The sequence below is a fragment of the Microtus ochrogaster genome, chromosome 8, assembly GCF_000317375.1.
Source record: "Microtus ochrogaster isolate Prairie Vole_2 chromosome 8, MicOch1.0, whole genome shotgun sequence".
NCBI classification, from domain to species: Eukaryota; Metazoa; Chordata; class Mammalia; order Rodentia; family Cricetidae; genus Microtus; species Microtus ochrogaster.
In genome coordinates, this window is record NC_022015.1 from 67,343,553 (window position 1) to 67,364,671 (window position 21,119).

At 36.9% G+C, this 21,119-nt stretch overlaps 1 protein-coding gene across 5 annotated transcripts in view; it reads left to right on the plus strand.

Moving 5' to 3' along the window:
- The window catches only part of LOC101998871 (cytochrome P450 2C27-like), a 95,398-nt gene that overhangs the window by 36,173 nt on the left and 38,106 nt on the right, over positions 1–21,119 (plus strand). For 2 of the 5 annotated variants that reach the window (XM_013348037.1, XM_013348036.1), the window contains exons 3-9: positions 162–311; positions 3,526–3,686; positions 6,125–6,301; positions 10,571–10,712; positions 15,340–15,527; positions 18,683–18,824; positions 19,971–20,493. In XM_013348037.1, the coding sequence (XP_013203491.1) occupies positions 162–311; positions 3,526–3,686; positions 6,125–6,301; positions 10,571–10,712; positions 15,340–15,527; positions 18,683–18,824; positions 19,971–20,152 (1,142 nt within the window). In that variant the 3' untranslated portion in view covers positions 20,153–20,493. Of the gene's footprint in view, positions 1–161; positions 312–3,525; positions 3,696–6,124; positions 6,302–10,570; positions 10,713–15,339; positions 15,528–18,682; positions 18,825–19,970; positions 20,494–21,119 lie in introns of those variants that run through there. The other 3 variants (XM_005352224.2, XM_013348038.1, XM_005352223.2) reach the window with 3 other exon arrangements.

The window sequence follows — 21,119 nt, forward strand, 5'->3', positions numbered from 1 at the left end:
GCTTCATATGGGGAGTCAACAAAGTCTAGCACATTGCTTTGAGGCAGGACCAAGGCCCTCTCCAGTATATGTAGGCTGAGCACGGTATCCCTCTAAAGAGAATATATTTCTGAAAGCCTGTGCAAGCAGTAGGGAGAGAGCCTGTTTCTCCATTTCTTTAGGCATTATTTTTAGCAATGGAAACAGATGGAAAGAAATAAGGCGCTTCACTCTCACAACTCTGCGGAATTTGGGCATGGGCAAAAGGAACCTTGAGGACCGTGTTCAAGAGGAAGCACAGTGCCTTGTGGAGGAACTGAGGAAAACCAATGGTAAGTGCAGATTTCTGCATTTGCATCTTAGTCTAGGTGTGTGTGTGTGTGTGTGTGTGTGTGTGTGTGTGTGTGTGTGATGCTGATCATACCCATTCTAAAATTTTCTTTGTTTTTAAATCAGAAACAATGAATATGTTTCATGCTAATATTCCTTTGAGCTGAATAATTGTGCATTTCCAGGAGCACAAGTGTATTTTGTCTTTGTAGATCATTTCACCACGATATAATTGCTACTTATAATAGTGGCAGATCCCATTCAGAGGATATTTGTTTTCATTTTCTTGGATTACAGGGGTTTGAGCAGTACAGGGATTCTCCTAGGCCAATGTTTATAGTCCTGGGTAACAGTGATATAATTTATACTTTCCATTTCTTAGCCTAGTGTAATAGAATTTTCATCACTTATTTTGTTTACTGTAGCATGATCTTAATATTGTATTGTCATTTGTTTAAAAATTATTAACTACATTGAGAATTTTATAAGAGTGTTTTTATCATGATCATCCACCATCTGTATTGAGACACACCCTAGTTTTCTATCTATTCTACTTGGTGCTGTCTCTTTATTTAATAATCACCTAACATGATTTGTGCTTGACATATAAGATTTTTGTAAGAAAAACTTTATTAGTGCTTTCAGAATTTGGTACGTGTTTGAAAATATGTTTTAAATAAAATAGAATTACATAATTCCTCCTGCTTTCTTATTCTATCATTTTTCAGATGCCCTCCCTTGCCTTCTTCTAATACCTTCTCCATTGTCAAGTTGATAGCCTCTTTTTGTTTAATTATATATATATATACATACATATATATATTTATATATATACATGCACACATATATAAACAACCTCTTGAGTAATCTTTGTTGTTGGTTATCATATATATGATTTTGGGGCTGATTCTAGTTCTTACAATCTTTCTTCCTCTTCTGCTGTGATGTACCCTTAGTCATAGATGTGGCAGTTATGATATATTTGTTTCAGTTAATGCAGGGATCACCAAAATCTGTTGGTGTCTGCATTATGTCCAATTCTGGCTTTTGGTGATGATCTCCATTTCCTGTAAAAAGAGATCTCTTTAATAAGGGGTGGTAACTACATTTACCTATTCATATAGGGATATGATTCTGAATACAATTAAGAATTCTGACAGTCAAGCAGACTAGGTAGTATAGCCTTTTCTATGGTCTATCCCCTCACTAGCCCCACACAGTTGTCTCAATTTTGATCACATTCATCCTTCTCCCTCCAATTCTTCTCACATATACCCATCTTTTCTTCCAAACACTTATTTTGTAATTTTCCTTCAAAGAAAAATTGTGCTTGTCAAATATTCTTCTACGTGTGACATTCCACCAAAGCGTAATCGATTTATTAGGGGCTACACTCTTGGATACTACCTCTTCGCGAAGGTAGTAATTGTCAATAACTCCTCCATTATTGGTAGGACATCATGTCCAAATTCCAAAAACCATGAAAGGATTTTTTTTCTGGTATTAGTTTGTGCATGTCTTGGATCTGCTTTAATGTAATGTGTATTTATTATATGTCCAAAGTCATTTTACTATAGAAAAGACATCAGAAGAAACTGTCCTGAGCACTGGAGAGTTGCTTTATCACTTGAGAGAGAATGTTCCTTCAAAGAAGCAGGAACGGGATCCAAGTGCCCATATCAGGCAGCTCCATGATATCTGACATGCTCTCCTAGCCTCCAGAGATATCACACACACACACACACAGACACACACACACACACACACACACACACACACACCTGTGAATTCATGCACACAGATGAAAATAAGTCTAAAGAAGAAATTTCATTATGATTTTTGACCTGTACCATCATATATATGTGTGTGTGTGTGTGTGTGTGTGTGTGTGTGTGTGCGCGCGCATGCACGTGCATATGCATTCTACACAAATTTTAAGCATTATATTGCATGGTAATCTAATAATGGTGATTTTGAGAGATGTTTATAAATCTATAAAATGCACTGCTTCTCAAATATGTTGTGTAGAGTTTGACTGAGCACAATCCCTGTTTACTTCTTTTTTTTTGGTTTTTCTAGACAGGGTTTCTGTTTACTGTTTACTTCTTTTAAAAAATAAACATTATTATTACTCATACTGTATATATTGTGGGCTTCATATAAATATTTCATAGGAGTGTAACATGTGCTTCGAACAAGTCTTCCTACCATCACCTTTCTGGCCACCTTATTTCCATTTTTTTCTATTGTATCCTTCCCTGGGACTCTTTGTTTTAATTAGAAAGTTTGGTTTATTATGTGTATAAATGTTGCCTGCATATACATGTGTGTGCACCACTTATGTACCTGGTGCCAAAGAAGTAAGAAAATTTTATCTTATTCCCCTAAACTGGGGTTACTGAAAGTTATGAGCCACTGGGAGGCTCCTCAGAACTGAACTTTGGTTCTCTAAAACAGCAGAAATTGTTTTGAATGCAGAGCTCTCTGTCTAGCACTGACCTTTTTATACTTTGTGTCTACTTTTCAAATACTGTGTTTACTTTTTCTGGATAAGATGCATTGCTTTAAATGATGAAATGAGAAAAGGGAAGTCTCTATCACTGCCCTCTTGTCTCTCCTCTTGGAACTTAACTGTAATATGAAAGTTTTCATTTTGTTTGGTAATGTAAACAAATCCACATGGAAGTTGCCATTCTTAAGATTACATATTATTCTCAAGTAACAATGAAGAGGTCTCCCCATGTTTTTTCTTCTAATACCAGAACTCACCTGCAGTGGGGTTCCTCCTTCCTAGGATCAGTACTTGCTTCTTTGGTTTACTCACTGTGGCTGAAGATCTTCCAGGTGTACACTCTTCCACTTTCATCTGAGTGGTACATGGAAACTAGACATTCTAGTAAGAAGCGGTTCTGTTCTGAACACTAGAAATTTTAGGTTTATAAAATCTTTTGTTTTCTTGAAAGTACCAGATAGTTTAAAGTGTAAACATTGTTATATCAGATATGGTCTGTTCTTCTTTAACTAGTGAGGATGAGGCCACCTCAAATTTAAGATTAAAGTGATACATTGATTCTACATATAATGAATGCTTAGCTGTTAAAAAAATTGTAGATAGGATATGGTTTACAACTTCTAATGACTCTTTCTTTACCTGTTCACAAAACCAAAACAATCTCTTTGTCCATTTTAATAGTATTTTTCCAATTACTTCTTCAGGTTTACCGTGTGACCCCACGTTCATCTTGAGCTGTGCTCCCTGCAATGTCATCTGCTCCACTGTTTTCCAGAATCGTTTTGATTTTAAAGATCAGGATTTTCTTAACTTGATGGAAAAAGTAAATGAGAATACTAGGATTCTGAGCTCCCCCTGGATGCAGGTGAAGTAAAGATCGTTTCCTCCTGAAAAGATATTTATAGTCCTTAATACTCAAAGATCAAATACAATATGGATCATGAAGTGCCGTGGCCTGACAACACAGTTTTGAATAACATATTATGGAAAGAATGTCAGGAAGGCAGGTCTAAATCCTTTGCTATACAATAGCAAAACTGAACGGCAGTTTCCAGATTGGTTCAAGGCGGCTAGTTTCGTATCCCTTGATTTTCCACTTGATATCCAGAGGACTATTTGTATAAAATATTCCATTCACATCTGGAAGTGTGGCCAGTTGTTCACAGGACATTCTTTTACGCATAAATCTTATCTTTTTGACTATTAAACACATCCTCATCATACTACTAGGCAGCAATATTTTAGTTTAGAAAGAATATTCCATAAAAGGAGAAAGAATATTAATGGCAATGAAATCTGACAGGAAACACTGAGTAGTTCCAGTGGTTTGATGTGTCTGCTGGACACATTTGCCCTATTTGACAAATAGGTTGGAATGAGAAGAGAAGTGGTTTAATGCCATGTGGCCCACATACATCTTATCAGAGTTATCCTAGACTGAACTGCCATCTCCTGAACTCCCCACGAGAATAGCTGTGTTCCAGGCTGCCCAGTAAATCAAGGCACCAAGCTGTCAGGCACTACTACGGTGAGCAAATGTATGGTGTGGTATGGGAAAGACAGAAAAACAGTTCATGTACTGTGGAGAGAGACACATCTAAAGAGGGGAAACAGTGAGGAGTGGGCTGACTTAGTTGCTAACCAGGGCAATGGTGAAGTCTGGCACTTGGATGTTGCCAGTGTTCATGTCTGGGTACATGGACCTGCTCCATCCTTGATCTATGTTGATGTCCACAGCTCCTGAAACCACTTAATGCAAAGAGGAAAGGTCTGTACATGGTTGATGGTGTCACTCACTGTCTGAAACCCTAGGGAGAATGGGTCCTGCACCTCCTCCTGGAAAAACAGGAGAGTTGGTCCTGTTGATGGGGGTGTGGGTGAGTCCGGCCTAAGAAACTGAGCTTGGCAGATCTGACTTTGACTGCCCCTCATCTGTCCTGTGGCAGCATGGATCTGAGAGAGATGCTGCCCCCTGACTTTGGCAGAGGGGAGAGTTGTCCAGGAAGTGATAAAATAGGGACAATTTCCCTTTCCCCCACCAGCTGCAGAACTCAAGAGATTGGAGCCAGTACCTTGTTTGGGCAGCACAGTAGAGTTGACATTGTTTACAGGGGTATAGGCGAGTCATCCCCGAAGTTCTGAGTGTGAGAGAACTGGCCCTACTACTCATCTGTCATGAGGTGGTTTGGTTGGAGGAGAGATGTCCCCTTTATCATTATCCCCTCACTGCTTGAGGCAGATGAGTGAGCTGACCCTCCCCCTTACGAGCTGCAGCACTCATTAAAGCAGGCCCTGCTTCTAGCCTGGGCAGCACAGTAGAGTGGACCCTGTTGTGAGTGGCACAGGTGAGCTGGCCCTGAAGTTGTGAGAGTGGAATAGCTGGCCACACCCACTAATCTGTAATGTGGTGGTAAGGGCTAGGGAAAGATGTCCTCCTCCCCTTTGCCACTACCACCTGTGGTGTGCAAGAAACCTGACACTCCTCCTTAACTTTGAAAGCTGGTCCTGCACCTCCACAGGCAGTACAACAGAGCTATTGAAGCTATTGGTTGGGGTGCAGGGCTGCAGGTGAACCAACCTAGATAATGTGAGTATGTGAGATTTGGCCTCTCCCGACTTCTGATTATTTATTCCATGTCATAGGCTACTTTATAAAAGTTAAATATGCATGTGCTACTCTTTTGCTATAAATCAAGTTGCCCAACTCATTTCATTACTGCCATCATCTAAAAAGTGTGAACAATAATGATTTACATCATGTCATACTTCAGAATTGTAGAGAATAAATGGTATAAACCATCAGTCAGTTTTCATAAATAATCTTTATATTAAAATGATTCATAAATGTTGAAACTTGATCATTATCTTTCATCATTCAGGCAGGAATTCCCTCCTGCCTCAGGTCTCTCCATTAACACAAAGAATTGCTGTATGTATGAAATAAAATACTTCTTCCTTTTGCTGAACACCATTGTTCATCCATTTCTGAATCTATAAATCCATGTTGGTCTTGCTATGTATTGTACATATATGTGTTTCCTTATTTAAAAAGTTCTTTGGCAAGTACTGGAGAGATGGGTTGAGAGTGTGTGTTGATCTTTTAAAGGACCTAAGACCAATTTTCAGCATCCATTTTAAATGGTCCAAAACCACTAGCTTCAGGTGATCTGATATTTTTGGCCTCCAGTGTACCCACACATACACGGCACACACATGTATGTATGCATACATACCATATACACATCACATACATGAATAAAAGTAAAACAATATATCTCAACAAAAATTTCTCTGTTTTTGTAGGTCTGCAATAATTTCCCTTCACTAATTGACTATTGTCCAGGAAGTCATCACACAATATTAAAAAATTCTGAATATATTATAAGTTACCTTTTGGAAAAAGTAAAAGAGCATCAGGAATCATTGAATGTTGCAAACCCTCGGGACTTCATTGATTATTACCTGATTAAACTAAAGCAGGTAAAATATTAATATAAATTTATTTATTGTCTGAGCATGTTGTGGTTTGTTGAACACTGAAATGTTTGTCAGAGATGGTTTAAGTCATTATCATTTGAAAAACAGTTTTAGTATTTATTATGTGTTGGGATGCACCATATGGATACTGATAATATAAAGGGAATTTGTTAACTAGAACACATTGGCTCTGTTCTTTGAAAATTGTAGCTGGGAACAGTGATACAAAGTGCAGGTAATGTGGGAAAAATTCTAATCAAGTGAAAATAGCCAACTATCATGGCAGTGTGAATAGTTTCACCATAAATGTGCATATTGTGTGGCTAGAATTCCTGCATAGCTAGTGAGTTAAAATAGATCTGGCCAAACTTTTACTTTAAAAGGATAGATAGAGGAGTTAGTTTCAGAAGGACTGAGTGATATAAGAGAGGTATGTGGTGGAAAGAGAAGGTGTATGGAAAAATGAGGCTTTGAGTACAAGTTCAATTTAATTTTCACCAAAGGGGTTGAGAATTGGTATCTACTTGGTATCTTGACAGCAAATTGCATTGGCATTGTGTAGTTTATTGAAAAGATAATTTTCCATTGGATTTTCTTGGAACTCAGAAAAAACAGTTGACTCTAGATTACTGGCTTTGGTGTGGGCATTGATTCTACTCCACTGGCTTTATGTGTAGTAATACTTAGGAACCTGGCATCTGAGTGACCCCTTGTTGATGTTTTTTTTTGGGGGGGCGACTATTTTTTTTTCTAGTTTTTGCCTTTTATCTGGCTTTTAGAGACAGGGTTTCTCTGTGTAACAGTCCTGGCTGTCCTGGAGCTTGATTTGTAGGCCAGGCTAACCTCAAGCTCACTGAGATCTGCCTGTCTCTGCTTCCCAAGTGCTGAGAGTATAAGCACGCATCACCACTGCCTGGCTAGTTTGTAAGAAATAGCTCACAGAATTAGTCCACTGAGTGTAAAGTGGTATCTCAGGATCCTAGCCACGTATCACTTACATTATGTTGGTACCTTATGTGATTAAAAAGCACTGCAACTTCCAGCTCCTTTTAGTTGGAAAGCAATTTTTTTACCATGATAAAACACACTACACCCACTACTGATCACTCCTTTCCCTTCAGACCGTCTTTAGCAGTTGTTAGTGTGGTTTCTCTATGTCCAGACTTGCCTATGATGAATGGATCATCTAAACTGGCTCAGTATATGTGGCATTTAATTTCTGTTTTCTTGCACTTGAATGAAATCTTGGACGTTCATCTAAGTTCACCTTGTTTCACTACTTCCTCCTTTCTTTGCAGCAAACTTCATTTCATGCATTAATAGCACAGTGCACTTATTCCTCACTTATGGATATTTGTGTTGCTTCTGCCTGAGGCTTCTCTAAGCTATATATATATATATATATGAACATATATTGACATCACTTCCTCTGAGTATATCTCCAGATCTGGGGTTTCTGAGACCAATAATAATATCTTTATTGTTTTCTTTTTTGAGATACTGCTTAAAAATCCATAATAATACAGTATTTCATATCTATGAGATCCCCTATTTTCCAAATAGCTGGCAGAATTTGTAATTTTGAAATTTAATTATTAACAACAATTCAGTTAGTATGAAGTGGTACCTCAGGACTGATTAGATTTGTATCTCCTTAACAACAGTTAGAATGGACTTCTTTTATTGTGCTGTTTTGCTTTTTCATGTCTTCAGAGAATTTTTATTCTAATATTTTTGCCCATTGGACTGCTTGCTGCATGGAGCCATACAGTAATGTATGTATGTAGGTAGAAACCTTTCCACATAAATGGCATAGAAACATATTTCCATCCTGTAGGTTGTCATTTGCACATTCTTAGTTATTTCTTGAATGCATTAACATTATGTTATGGGTGAAGTCTTGTTTATCTAGGTTTTGAAATTTTGATCTGTAATCTATGAGTACAAATCATAAGGAATGAGGCTTATCCTTGTCCATGTTTCTTTATACTTCTAGCATCCTTCTTTCATGTAGGTATTCTGCTGTTCTGTCATCATCTGATAAAGACTCTTCCTTTAGATGGAGCAGTCTTGGAACTCAGTTTTAAAACATTGGCTGTAGGTGTTTAGGTTAACTCCTTGCTATCAAAGCTCTATTGGTATTGATATTGATTTGTGTGTCAATACTTCATTACACTCATTACTGTAGCTCTGCAATAGGATTATGAAATAATCATTGCATGTTTGATATGTTTGTTTCGTTTTTATTTTTTGCAATATTTCATTAATTCTATGAGGATTTCATGAGATGTAATTTTAACATAATCCTCAACTTTTGTTACCCTCCTCTCAATCCTCTTAACTCTTCTTACCGAACTTTGTAATTTCTTTTTTTCCCCATTTCAGCATTGAGTCCAATGTCTGTTGTTCACGTAGCCTCAGGCCTGACACGTAATTACGCTACTGGGGAGGGCAGTCACATTATTGTAGGAAATTCACTACCCCTTCACAGGAACTAATCATCTAGAATTGGGGTTTCATATTTTCTCCCCATACTTTATGTTGTGTTTTTATCTGATGGAGCCTACACAGTTTTTGGGCACCCTGTCACAGTCATTGTGAGTTCTCATGTTCATCTGTCATTTTGTGTTCATCAAACACAGATTCCTTGATGTTGCTGATCACAGATGATTTACATTTCTGCCCCCTCTTCCTCAAAGATCGTTAAAACTTCTGGGGAGGAGTGTGTTCTTGGTGAGGGACAATTGTCTATATTCTGTCAATTATATTTTAAATAAACTCTGATTGGCCCATAGCCATGCAGGAAGTATAGGCGGGACAACCAGACAGGAAGTAGAGGCAGGTTAATGAGAACAGGAGAATTATGAGAAGAGGGAAGCTCCCTCCGCTGTCCTGTCTAGACACAGAAGAAGCAAGATGTGACTATGCCGCTGAAAAAGGCATGACCCATATGGACAACACAGATAAAAATAATGGGCTAATGTAAGTTAAAAGAGTTAATAAGAAGCCGGAGCTAATGGGCCAATGATTTTATGATTAAGTAGTCCTCTGTATGATATCTTTGGGACTTAATAAATGGGGCAGGACAGAAACCTCAGTCAACATATTATGATTTAGACTTGATCAGGACACAATGCTTTATTCTGTGTACATTGAACCATTGGGTGTCTCTGTATTAATTGCCATCTCCTGAAACGAGAAGTCTCTCTGATCAAAAGTAAGAGATTTATGTTCTATGAATATAGTAGTAAGTCATTAGGAATCATTTTAACACTATGCCCATTAGTCTATTAGAGTAATAGATTTGACCACCAATTCTTAGACACATAACAGTGACAGATATGGGTCTTATGTAACATGGTGGCTCTTAGACCCAATCTGCACTTATATCCAAAGAATATCAGCATAGGAAAAGGCACTTGTACATTTGTGTTTGTTTCCTGCTGTGTTTCTCAAAATAGCTGAGATAATCAATCTAGAAGTCATCAATGGATTGACGGATGGTGGGATAAGAATTGTGGGAAACACAGGCAAGGATATGTTACTTTTCAAAATAAGAGAAAATTTAGTAATTAATGCATTAAGATTGAACAGGTTTATTTAATTCAAGGACAAAGAATTTTATTACAGACTCATTTAGTTTAATAGAGAATGCTCAGAGCTAGAGTCAAATGTCTTCCACTGTTCTTTACCAAATTGAGAACACACGCCTTCAGTTTTACGTATCTACCTGTATATCCTCAAATTAGGCCTATCTCACATTCTTCCTCTCACAGTTTTGAGAGGACAGAATACATAATGAATACAATGTTTCCTTTATGTTTTTAAGACATGAGATTACAAAATCGTACATGTTTAAGTGTAGATAATCAAATCATTGCAAGAGTTAGGCTAGTCAGGAATTTAGGGTGAAATAGAAATCTATGAAAACCTGTGCCACAGATTTTGAAATTATTTGTTAATTTCTTCTCTACTCTACATTTAGGTATCTTTGTTGGCAATAAAATAAAATAAAGATTTTGTTGAGGTCTTATTATTAAAAAACTTGCTCATAAATAAAATATCATGCCAAATTAACTCTACCCAAAATCTATATGACTCAGTAAACTTCTATACAGTTAAAATAACCATTTAGAATGAATGTTATGGAGTTTTACTTTAAATTTTATACTTTCAGTAATAAATATATAAATTTGCTTGAAACTGTAGAGTCATTGTAATCAGATGTTGTGATAAAAAATTTATCAGATCATTGCATCAAATTATTCTTAGGAAAGCCACAATCAACAATCGGAATTTACACTTGAAAATCTGGCAGTGACTTTGTTTGACCTGTTTGCTGCTGGGACAGACACAACAAGCACAACACTGAGATACGCTTTACTGCTCCTGCTGAAGCACCCTGATGTCACAGGTGAGGACATAGGTGGTGACAGTGTTCTTATAAGACGGTAGAAAGACTCTGCTAGTGTCCTGTGCGTTGTTTTTATTACAGAAGTCTCAGTCCTTCATCGTCTATGCCATTCACTGACCGTAATAAACAGCATGACTAAGAGAAATAGACTGTAAGACAAACAATCAAATTCTAGTCAGTGTGTGAGATTTCTGGAGGGAAATCTGAAATAGGCATGACCAGCATACATTGTCCTTCAGATACATGTCCTTTTATTCTTAAGTCATGTTTTTAGGTCAGCTAAAACCTTCTAGTTTTCTTCTTTCATTCTTATGAATCAAACTTTGGGATGGAGAAAAGAAAATTCACCTCACTGAAGCCTATACTTTACTGAGTCTGGCTGGGATAATGTGTCTTCTGAGAAGATTTCAAAATATTTAGATTCTCTAGTAAGTTTTTTGATCGATGTAAAAAATGTAGATTAAGAAATTTCATCAGTTCAGAAGTCCATTTCCTTAAACTTTTGTTGAACAATGATCTTTTCAACAGTATCAATACTACACTTTTCTTTCACACTGTAGTTTAAAACAGATCGATTGGTCCAGCACATACAAAACACACCCCCCCCTTCTGTGCCCAATACAAAATAAAAGCACAATCATGAATCATATTTTTTTTAGGATAGGAAGAGATAATAACAAGCAGCTAAGAATGCTTTACTAAATTACTAAAACATTATTATGAGGGATAAGAAAATATAGAACAGGAAAAATGACCTTGAAACATAAATTTTAGATGATCATGCATTAAGTAAGACACAAAAGCTGTGACTCTCTATCTATAGACATGTAAAGATTCTGGTTCCAAAGCAATAGCAGTTTCAGAAGAGAACAATGTTGAATATAGGATGCTGGACTTGTTGAAGTTCCCTTCCCATTCCCATTCAGCATGTCACACCCCTCCAGCTAAATAAAATTTTTAAAAGAAACTAAGTGTTAGAAGCTCTTTACCTGATACATTGTTGATTGACAAGGAATGAGCAATGCATAGGGATGAAAGCAGAGGCTGGCAGCATTTGAGTTTCAGAATTCTAGATCTTAGAGCCCCTTCTATGCCTTGTTCCATGAATGTGAGCAGTGGGGTCACTCATCTAGACAAAAAGAATAAATCAGGACTCCTTATTTCACCAATATAATAGAAAATATTTTCCATGTATTTACTACAAGGAATTAAATACCAATCCAAGACACAGACTCATGGTGTTTTCAGGACTGGCTAGAAGCATGGCACCCTTCAGGGAAATACTTGAGTCACACATAAGCTTTTCTCATTGAGACTACACCAAAATTCTCAAAATCATCTGGCTTCTTTTGTGTTTATAAAATAAAAGACAGAAGAAACCTCTAGGTTAACCATAAGTTTTGCTCAATTTTCCATTTCTTCAGGAAATTTGAGAGATCATATTTTATCCTATTACCTGAAGTAAAGTAACAGGAAGTCATAGGATCCAGGAATCTGAATAGCAGTTGTCAGAGGGTAAGAGTATCATAGAAGTTGTTGGGTACCACCCCTGAGAAGCTCCCAATTCAATATTTACCATATGGGTGCTGTAGGTGTGAACATAAAGAGGGAATGAAAGAGAAACAACTGTAGTGCAGTGCTCTGTTAATTGAGAATATATTCCCAGCATTTCAAAGTATCTACTAAAATTTCCAATAAAATTATAACTCAAAAAAGGAAAATTACAAAAAAACCCCAACCCCCCCAAAACAAAAAACAATAAAGGAAAATTACAAACAAATAAAATATAATAAGGTATAAGGATGCTGCTAAAATTTAAAATAATCATATTTCTATGCTAATGAATAATATTTATGTAATTTTAATTAATCTAACAATGATTGGTATCACAAAGTATTATAACTCAATCTGCTGTTTTTTCCCTTTAAGTGAAAATGGATTTTTTCACATGATATATCATGATTATGGTTTCTTCTCCTTTTACTCCTTCCTGAAAATCTCACCTTCTCTCACACCCAAATACCCTTCTTTTCTGCTTCTCATTAGAAAACAAGCAGCCTTCTAAAGAATAATATATAAAGTAATACAATGTAATAGATATGACACAACAAAAAAAATAACACATTAGAATTAAGCAAAAGAAAGGGAAAGAACTCAAGAGAAGGCATAGGAAACAGAAGCCATTTCTTTTGCACACAAAGAATCCCACAATAACAGTAAACTAACAGCCATAATGTAAAGCAAAGCCGTTTGCATATCTGTACAGGCTCTATTCATGCTGACTTGGTCTCCATGAGTGCATATGTCCTTTGATTATTTTGATTTTATAGAGCCTTTTATTCTTGATACCCTCCATCCCCTCTGGTTCTTGCACTCTTTCTGTCTCCTATTCCACAGTGTACTCTGAGAACTGAGGAAAGTAATTTGATGGAGACATTCCATTTAGGAATAAGTATTCTGTGGTCTTTCACTCTGTGCATAATGCCTGGTTGAGGGTCTCTGAACTTGTTGATATCTGCTGCAAGATGAATATTCTCTAAAGGTGACTGAGCAAAATGCTGATCAATAAGTATAGCAGAATGTCATTGGGAGTCATTTTATTGTTATAATTTTTGTTTTAAAACAGAAGTGTTTGGTTTACCCTAGGTCTCAGGGCTATCTAGTCTCCCATTATGGCCACCCAAGTAGTGTCAAGAATGAACTTGATATCATGGAGTGAGTCTTAAGTCAGATAAGTTCTTGGTTGGTTACTACCGCAAGTTTTGTGCCACTATTGCCCTAGCATATCTAGGAGGCAAGACACCATTGTTGATAAAGAATGTGTGGTTCCATTTCTCTTTTGACAGTAGCAGAGCATATTCCTCTACCAAAGGTCCTGGAACATATGGGTGAAGGCTCTTTGAGGACATTGACTTGACTTCTCCATGTTGACAGAGTTTTGTACAATGAGACCTTGCTATCAATTTTGTAGAGCAACCCATTGTCTTGACAATAGCCTGGATTGCTTGGAGATTTTTCTGGGAACTCCTTTGATCAAAACTCAATTAGATGTAACCTAATGCTGGTATTACATTCCCCAAGTTTCAATTGGGGAAAAGTGTTGTTTAGTTGGGGCTCTGCCTCGCCATTATATTATTTGGTTATTACATTAGATGACATTTCTGCTGTATTAAGATTCCATACATTCAAATGAAGTTTAGATGTCTCTACCTGTATTCCAACCTCCATGCCTCTCTCTCTTTCCCACTTAAGACCTTAATTCAAGCACCACACCCAGTACATCCATAAACATCTATTCTATCCCCCTTCCTAACAAGGTCTATCTGTCTTTCATCTTTTCTTACTTTATACCTAACTTCAGAGGTTCTACAGGTTGTAGCTTGGTTATCATTGATTTAAAAGCAATGTCCAAGTTTAAGTGAATACATATAATTGTCTTTGTGTGGTGTGGGAAGTCCTTCTGTATATGTGTAACTTTATTGGTTAATGAATAAAGAAGCTGTTTTGTCCCTGTGATAGGGTAGAATAGAGCTAGGCCAGGAAGACTGAACTGAATACTGGCAGGAAGAAGGTAGAGTCAGGGACATGCCATGTAGCCCCACCACAATGGACAGAAAATTGCCGGTAAGCCATAGCCATGTGGTAATACACAGATGAATGAAATGGGTTAAGTTAAGATGTAAGTGCTAACAAATAAGAAGCTAGAGCTAATAGGCCAAGCAGTGATTTAATAATGCAGTTTCTGTGTGATTATTTGGGGTTGAGCAGCTGTGTGGTTATTTCCGGGAACAAATTAGCAGCCTCCTACAACAAATTGAAAGTCCAATATGTGCTAGTTAAATCCACATAAAAACTGAGAGGGCTTACAAAGGAATTCTAGACACTAAAATCAAAGTTTACCTGCATTTTTTTTTTCGGATTGGCTCTGCTTGCTGGCAGCATGCCACAACTTCTTTAAGAGAGTCTTCCTGATTCAGTGGTAGTAAAAGAAAAATAAAGAGGCAGTTTTGAAATGGTGGCTTCCTTGGCCATGCTGCCAGCAGAAACTCTGACTCTTTCAGGAGGTCCTGCTATGGAGCATTTAAATGGGGTTTGTGAACAGAGTGATACAACTTGCTTAATGGGATCGCAGACCTACTGAAACCTGACCCTAGATCTGGGGTTGAAAGAATGGCTCTCAGAGGCAATGAATGGATCTCTGACATGTTGGACTGGGCAGAGCCAAAAGGCCAAGCAGCACTAGTCCCAATAATGGTGCTTAACATTCTAAGAAGCACTCCTGGACAAAAATGGACTTCAGATACACAATAGGACAGATTCAGATATAAAAGACCTCAAATAATTATATTGTTTTATTTGATATTTTAATTAATTATAGTTTATTTGTTGTCATAGCTACTAAATAATAAATATATCCTGATCTATCATACTATCTGTAGAGGATAATGAAATAAATCCATAACAGAGCATTTCTGTACAAATATATGTATAAATATTTTTATCCATGAATGAAAAATGCACATTTACACTTATTTTGGAATACCCACATAGTGCTGTCTATGGCCTGACATTGTGCCAAAAATGTTACTTTTCTCCTGTTTTTCCTTTTGTCACTGTGACCATATAGCTAAAGTTCAGGAGGAGATTCACCGTGTGGTTGGCAGAAACCGCAGCCCCTGCATGCGGGACAGAAACCACATGCCCTATACAAATGCCATGATTCATGAGGTCCAGAGATTCATCAACCTCGTCCCCACCAGCGTGCCCCATGCAGTGACCTGCGACATTAAATTCAGGAACTACATTATCCCCAAGGTGAGCTTGTCTCTTCTCTGCTGCACCTCTGTGCTCTTGATGCTCACAGGTTCACAGAGTTGTTACAGTCCTCTGAGTTATCTGGTGCTGCTGATGGCTTATACTGCTTCACGGTGAGAGGGGCAGCTCTACTGCAGGTGCAGATATAGCTGGTAATGACACGCCCACATTTGCTCACTCTTCCAAATACTGTTCGGCAAGGTTTAGGCATCTCTGTTTGAAAGTCCATAGTTTGACAATTTTACAAAAGTCTTTTCTGAATTTGCATCATTATGAGAAAAAAAATCTCCAAATTGGAAAGAAATTCATATGCTGGATTCTTCAATCATCAATAAGGTTATATCATTCAATCATTTATTTATGATGTTTATGTCTCTGCCCTGTTTCTTTTCATTGATGTAGTCTGTAAATATCTTTTCAGAGGTCTCCTAAATGGTGAATATCTTTCTGTTATTATTTCTCTAGTGCTGACTCTGCTCTTCTTTCCATTAGCTTAAGAGAATCAATTTATGTAATCATTGGTCTTAATTTTATCTAAAAATATTAATTTTATTATTTCTAACAACATATCTGTAAACGTATGTGAAATTGAAGGTGTTATGTGGGCTAATACTTTTCTATATACTTTTCATATTCCTGTGTTCTTAGTTTGTCTTCAGTATGATGAATTGCAGGATAGTAATGAAGAGACCTCTTTGCAATGGCCATCAGTTAGCTCATTTATGATTAGGATGAAGGATAGTGAGTTTAATATCTCCATATCAATTCGGGGGGAGGACCTAAGACTTACCACAGGGCAGGACACCCTGACTGCTCTTTGGACTGGAGACGGAGGGGGAGAGGAGTGCGGGGAGGGGGAGAAGGGGGGGAGGAGGGGGAGAAGGGTGGGAGGAGGGGGAGGGAAATGGGAGGCTGGGAGGAGGCAGAAACTTGTTTTTTTTTCCTTTTCTCAATAAAAAAAAAACCTGAAAAAAATATCTCCGTATCAATTTTGAGGTCCTAGGATACACTGATAGTTGCGTAGATCAGATGAAAAATATTGATCTGATTTAGTTAATGGTGTGTGAGATATTTTATTGTGGAGCCAATTAAAAATGGGCGTGGTCCAGGAGCACAGATTTTCACTTTGAGATGAATATTATTCACAAAAGTTGGTACATTATTTTCGAAATTATTCTTTATGCCTATTTTATGGTTCTATGTATTTACTACTCTTGGTCATCGACTGTATATGGTGTAAACACATATTTATAATGGATTCATCCACTGCACATTGCTTATAGCTTCTAGTTTAAGAAAATTCTCTTCATAGTTTTTCTTCCTCAAATTTGTTAGAATTTTTATATTAAAACTAAACTTTCACCTTAAAAATGAGTTTAAATTGTTCCCTGATGCCATTATGACTTATTTAATTTTTGTGGCCACTTAGTGCTGTTTTGAAGACACCACAAACTACAGATGAAAAATGGAGAATTTTTATAGTAATAATTTCATTCAGTAAGGATAATATTGCTCTCTCCTGGGATTCTTCTATTTTTTGGTGAGGTGGAGGTGTGGGGCACACGATATTAAGTTTCTATCATGTGTAGATGATAGAACTTACTTTTCCAGATGGCAGTAGGTTTTCTGTATGATAACAGTCTTAGTATATGGGTTAGCGTATCTGTTTGGCTAAGGGACAGTTTCAAGGTAAGAATGTTGAGGTCTGTGGTTAATTTACAGAACTTGGTTCTGTTTTTATACTTAAAGTCAACTAAATAAATATAACAAAGGTCAAGATAATAACAGCATATCTCCTTATATCTTCCTTGGGTTTAAAGCCTAGTTTGATGCAAGTGTTGCATCAGCTAAACTTATACTTTGTCATTCTTCTCTTGCAGGTTCATGACATGACAGGTTTCTTTGGAATCTAGTCCATGAGAATATTCTATTCTTGTACTTTATGAAACAACTTGGTTGTTTCATAGCTGATTCTACATTCTGTAAAATAGGATAAATGATTTCTTAGGTTAAACTAGTGCCAGTGATCTCATCAAAACAAGTAGGATAAGAAGGAATCGATGATCTTTGCCATAATTGTTCTGGCAGATTTCAGCCTTTCTAGGTCAAGAAGATTGTGCTGCCCCTTCAGAAACTCTCATTGCAGCAGAGCAGCAGTCATGGGCAACATGTAATAAAGGATTATAAATATACTATGTTTAATGCCTATTGACACTAGAACTTAATTTTCACATAATCTGACATATCAGAAATAGTATTTTTAGTTTTAAATTTTTAAACATATTTAGATGAATTGCTTCCTAATATATGTGGCAGCCTTGAAAAAGATTTGTAGACCACATTACTAGAAACTTTGAAATGATATGAGATTAGTTTGTGTACTAGTTAAAGAGAACTTGCCTGCACCAGTTCCCAGCAATTTCCATGTGACTTCAGAAGTTTTATTGATTTAGCTGTCACCAGATCATCTTACTTTCATCATACTTTGTTTTATTCTATTGTCTCCCTCTCCTCCCATTTCCATTTCTTCCTTGTTTTCTCCCAAAGAGTCCTCATCCTGTATTTCTGACACACACACATATACATATGTGCATTTCTATGTTTTTGTTTGTTCATTAATATAGATAGATTATATACAAGACTGAACACATCTTCTCTGGCACATAGCCCTACATTTTCTTTCTTATAATATAAATACAAAGATAGATAGATTCTATAAATGAGAAAAAAATAGTGGCCTTTGTCTTTCCATCTTCCTTATTTTACTTTATGAATGTTCCCCTATGCTGTTCAAAACACTCAATGAATTTTTCCACTTGGAACCTGATTCACATGAAGGGTATGTAGACATATGTGATGAACTAGAGCAGTCAGTGTTCAGAGAAGCATGAGTATAATAAAGGAAATGAAGAAGAGACTCAGAAGTTTTAGTCCAAGTACTCATGTGAAATGTCATTGAAGTCACATCAGCTACAATACTGTGCCTGACCTCACACTTCTCCCTGCTCCTTAACTGCTCTGCCTGTTGAAATGTCCCTACTGTTCTTTGTACTTAATCACAACTATGGAGCAGAAAGTAAACCTGGATATTTTCCTGATTTGTCTTAGCTCTATGATTTCTTTTTAACTTTGTTTGTTTCTGTGTTTTGTTGTAGGGAACAACGATAATAACATCACTGACATCAGTGCTGAATGACAGCAAAGAATTTCCCAACCCAGAGATATTTGACCCTGGCCACTTTCTAGATAAGAATGGAAACTTTAAGAAAAGTGACTACTTCATGCCATTTTCAACAGGTAATAGAAATTCATTTCCGTGGATCCAGGGACACGAGGATCTGTGGAGACTTACAGAGTGGCCCCCTAATGGCCAGTGATCAGGAGTATGACTTCAGTGTTCATGCATGTCATGATAAAGAGATTTCTTCTCTGTCAGGTTATCAAAGTGAGGCTTCAATTGTTCATCCACTGTTAAAAATTCAGAAAGTTAGAGTATAGGGTGTTTGTATTCTTCCTTTAGCTACATCACAGAAATACCAAAAAAAGCAAAGTCCATTTACACTTTACTCACTCACTGTGAAAACGGAGACATCAATCAGGTCTTCTTTGCTGTATCACTCACCTCCATTCTAAACTATGTAATTACAAGTCTCCTAAAATACCGAAAATTAATGAAGTGCCCCAAGTGCACTTGGTAAACACATGAATGAATAATGCTTCTTAAATTTCAGTTAAAGTAGGACAATGAGAAAGACTCCCAGGTCTCTGGGTTATTGGGAATATCAGTACATTTAACTCTCCAATCTTACATATTAATGCAAAAAATGTTACAACATTCTAATAATTGATTTTCCAGTTCTCTCGAAATTCATGAGTAGGGGAGAATCATAAGAAGAAATTATTTACCATTAGTTGAAGTTTATGATTAGATCAGAGAGTTTTCACTCAGTTCAGCATAACAGAAACATCAAGACCATCATGAGATGATGGAGATATTATAGATATTGCAGGACATTCTACACAGATGAATGGTAATCCTGTTCCTTTTCATTTATGATGAGAGTAACAGATATTGGGTCCACATCTGTGGTGTGTATGCTACCTTTGGATATGCAGCTTCCATCCTTGGTTTTGTTATTTTTGGTAACACAGAATTCTTCTTCCTCAGTCTTCTAGACAGGCAGAATACAGATGTGAACAGCCACATCTAGTTAAAAAGTATTTTTGAACAATGTATTTCTTAATAGTACAGGTTAATTGAGAAACAAATATGTTCCACATTTTTCTATTTGCTGAATTAATTGTCCTTTTAGGTAGCCACACATCCATCCATCTACCTAATAACTTACCCTTCATTCATAGTCTTAATTACAAATGCAGTGATTCTCAAATTTTACAAATAAGAATATAAAATTTTGATTTTTTTTTTTTTTTGCCGCCTAGGAAAACGGATTTGTGCAGGAGAGGGTCTGGCACGAATGGAGCTCTTTCTATTTCTCACCACCATTTTACAGAACTTTAAGCTGAAATCGCTAGTTAATACTAAGGATATTGATACGACCCCAGTGCTCAATGGACTTGCCTCTCTGCCACCCCAATACCAGCTCTGCTTCATTCCTGTCTAAAGAAGAACAGATTGCCTAGCCCAAGCTGTATCGCTTTCTATAATTCTCCTCTAGGCCTTCATTCGCTTCCTTCCTCATCAAAGACAAGATGTCCTTCCTTCCTCTCGGGTATTTCCATTCTGTCACTTCCCAGGAAACACCTGTTAACCGTTTGGCAACATGTAGAATAACAGTAGAAATATATTGCTATTTTCTATTCCCTGCAACTGTGTTATTATTCCTTTTGCTAATGTTTATCTGGTCTTTAATTAAAATAGAATTTCACTGCCAAGTAATGTGATGAGAGAATTCATGGTCATTTTCTTCTGTATGTTTTTAGTAATAAATAAGTTTGATTTGTGCACCTGTTTTTACACTTGCTTACAATTTATGTAACAAGTGAAATAAAATAGAGTTCCCAACACATCACGTTGGTCCACACATCATGAATCATAGAGAATGTAAGAGTGGGTGCTAGAGAGATATTTTATTGACTGAAGTGGTTGCCACTCAACACTGAAAACTGAAATCCAGTTTCTGGCATAGACATAATGACAAGGCATGGTGGCATGTGCTTGTTGTACCAACACTGGTGAAACAGAACAAGAGATCCTGGGAGCTTACTAGACATCCAACCCAGCCTAATTAATGAACTTTGTTTTTCAGTGTTATATCTGAAAACAAGCTTGTCAAATCCCAAGAAACAACACCCAAGGTTCACTTCAGACTTCCAGATATGTGCATGCACATGCACATACATTCTCTTTCATATAGGCACCTGATTATGCATACACATCCACACATCCACATACATACATGAAATACAGAATGTGAAGAGCAAGGTGGTATCAAGGCTTTTTGGCTGAGCATCACTTAGACTCACTAGAAGTATTTGTTTTTTTTTTTTCAGCATTTTTTTTATTGAGAAAAGGAAAAAAAAACAAGTTTCCACCTCCTCACAGCCTCCCATTTCCCTCCCCCTCCTCCC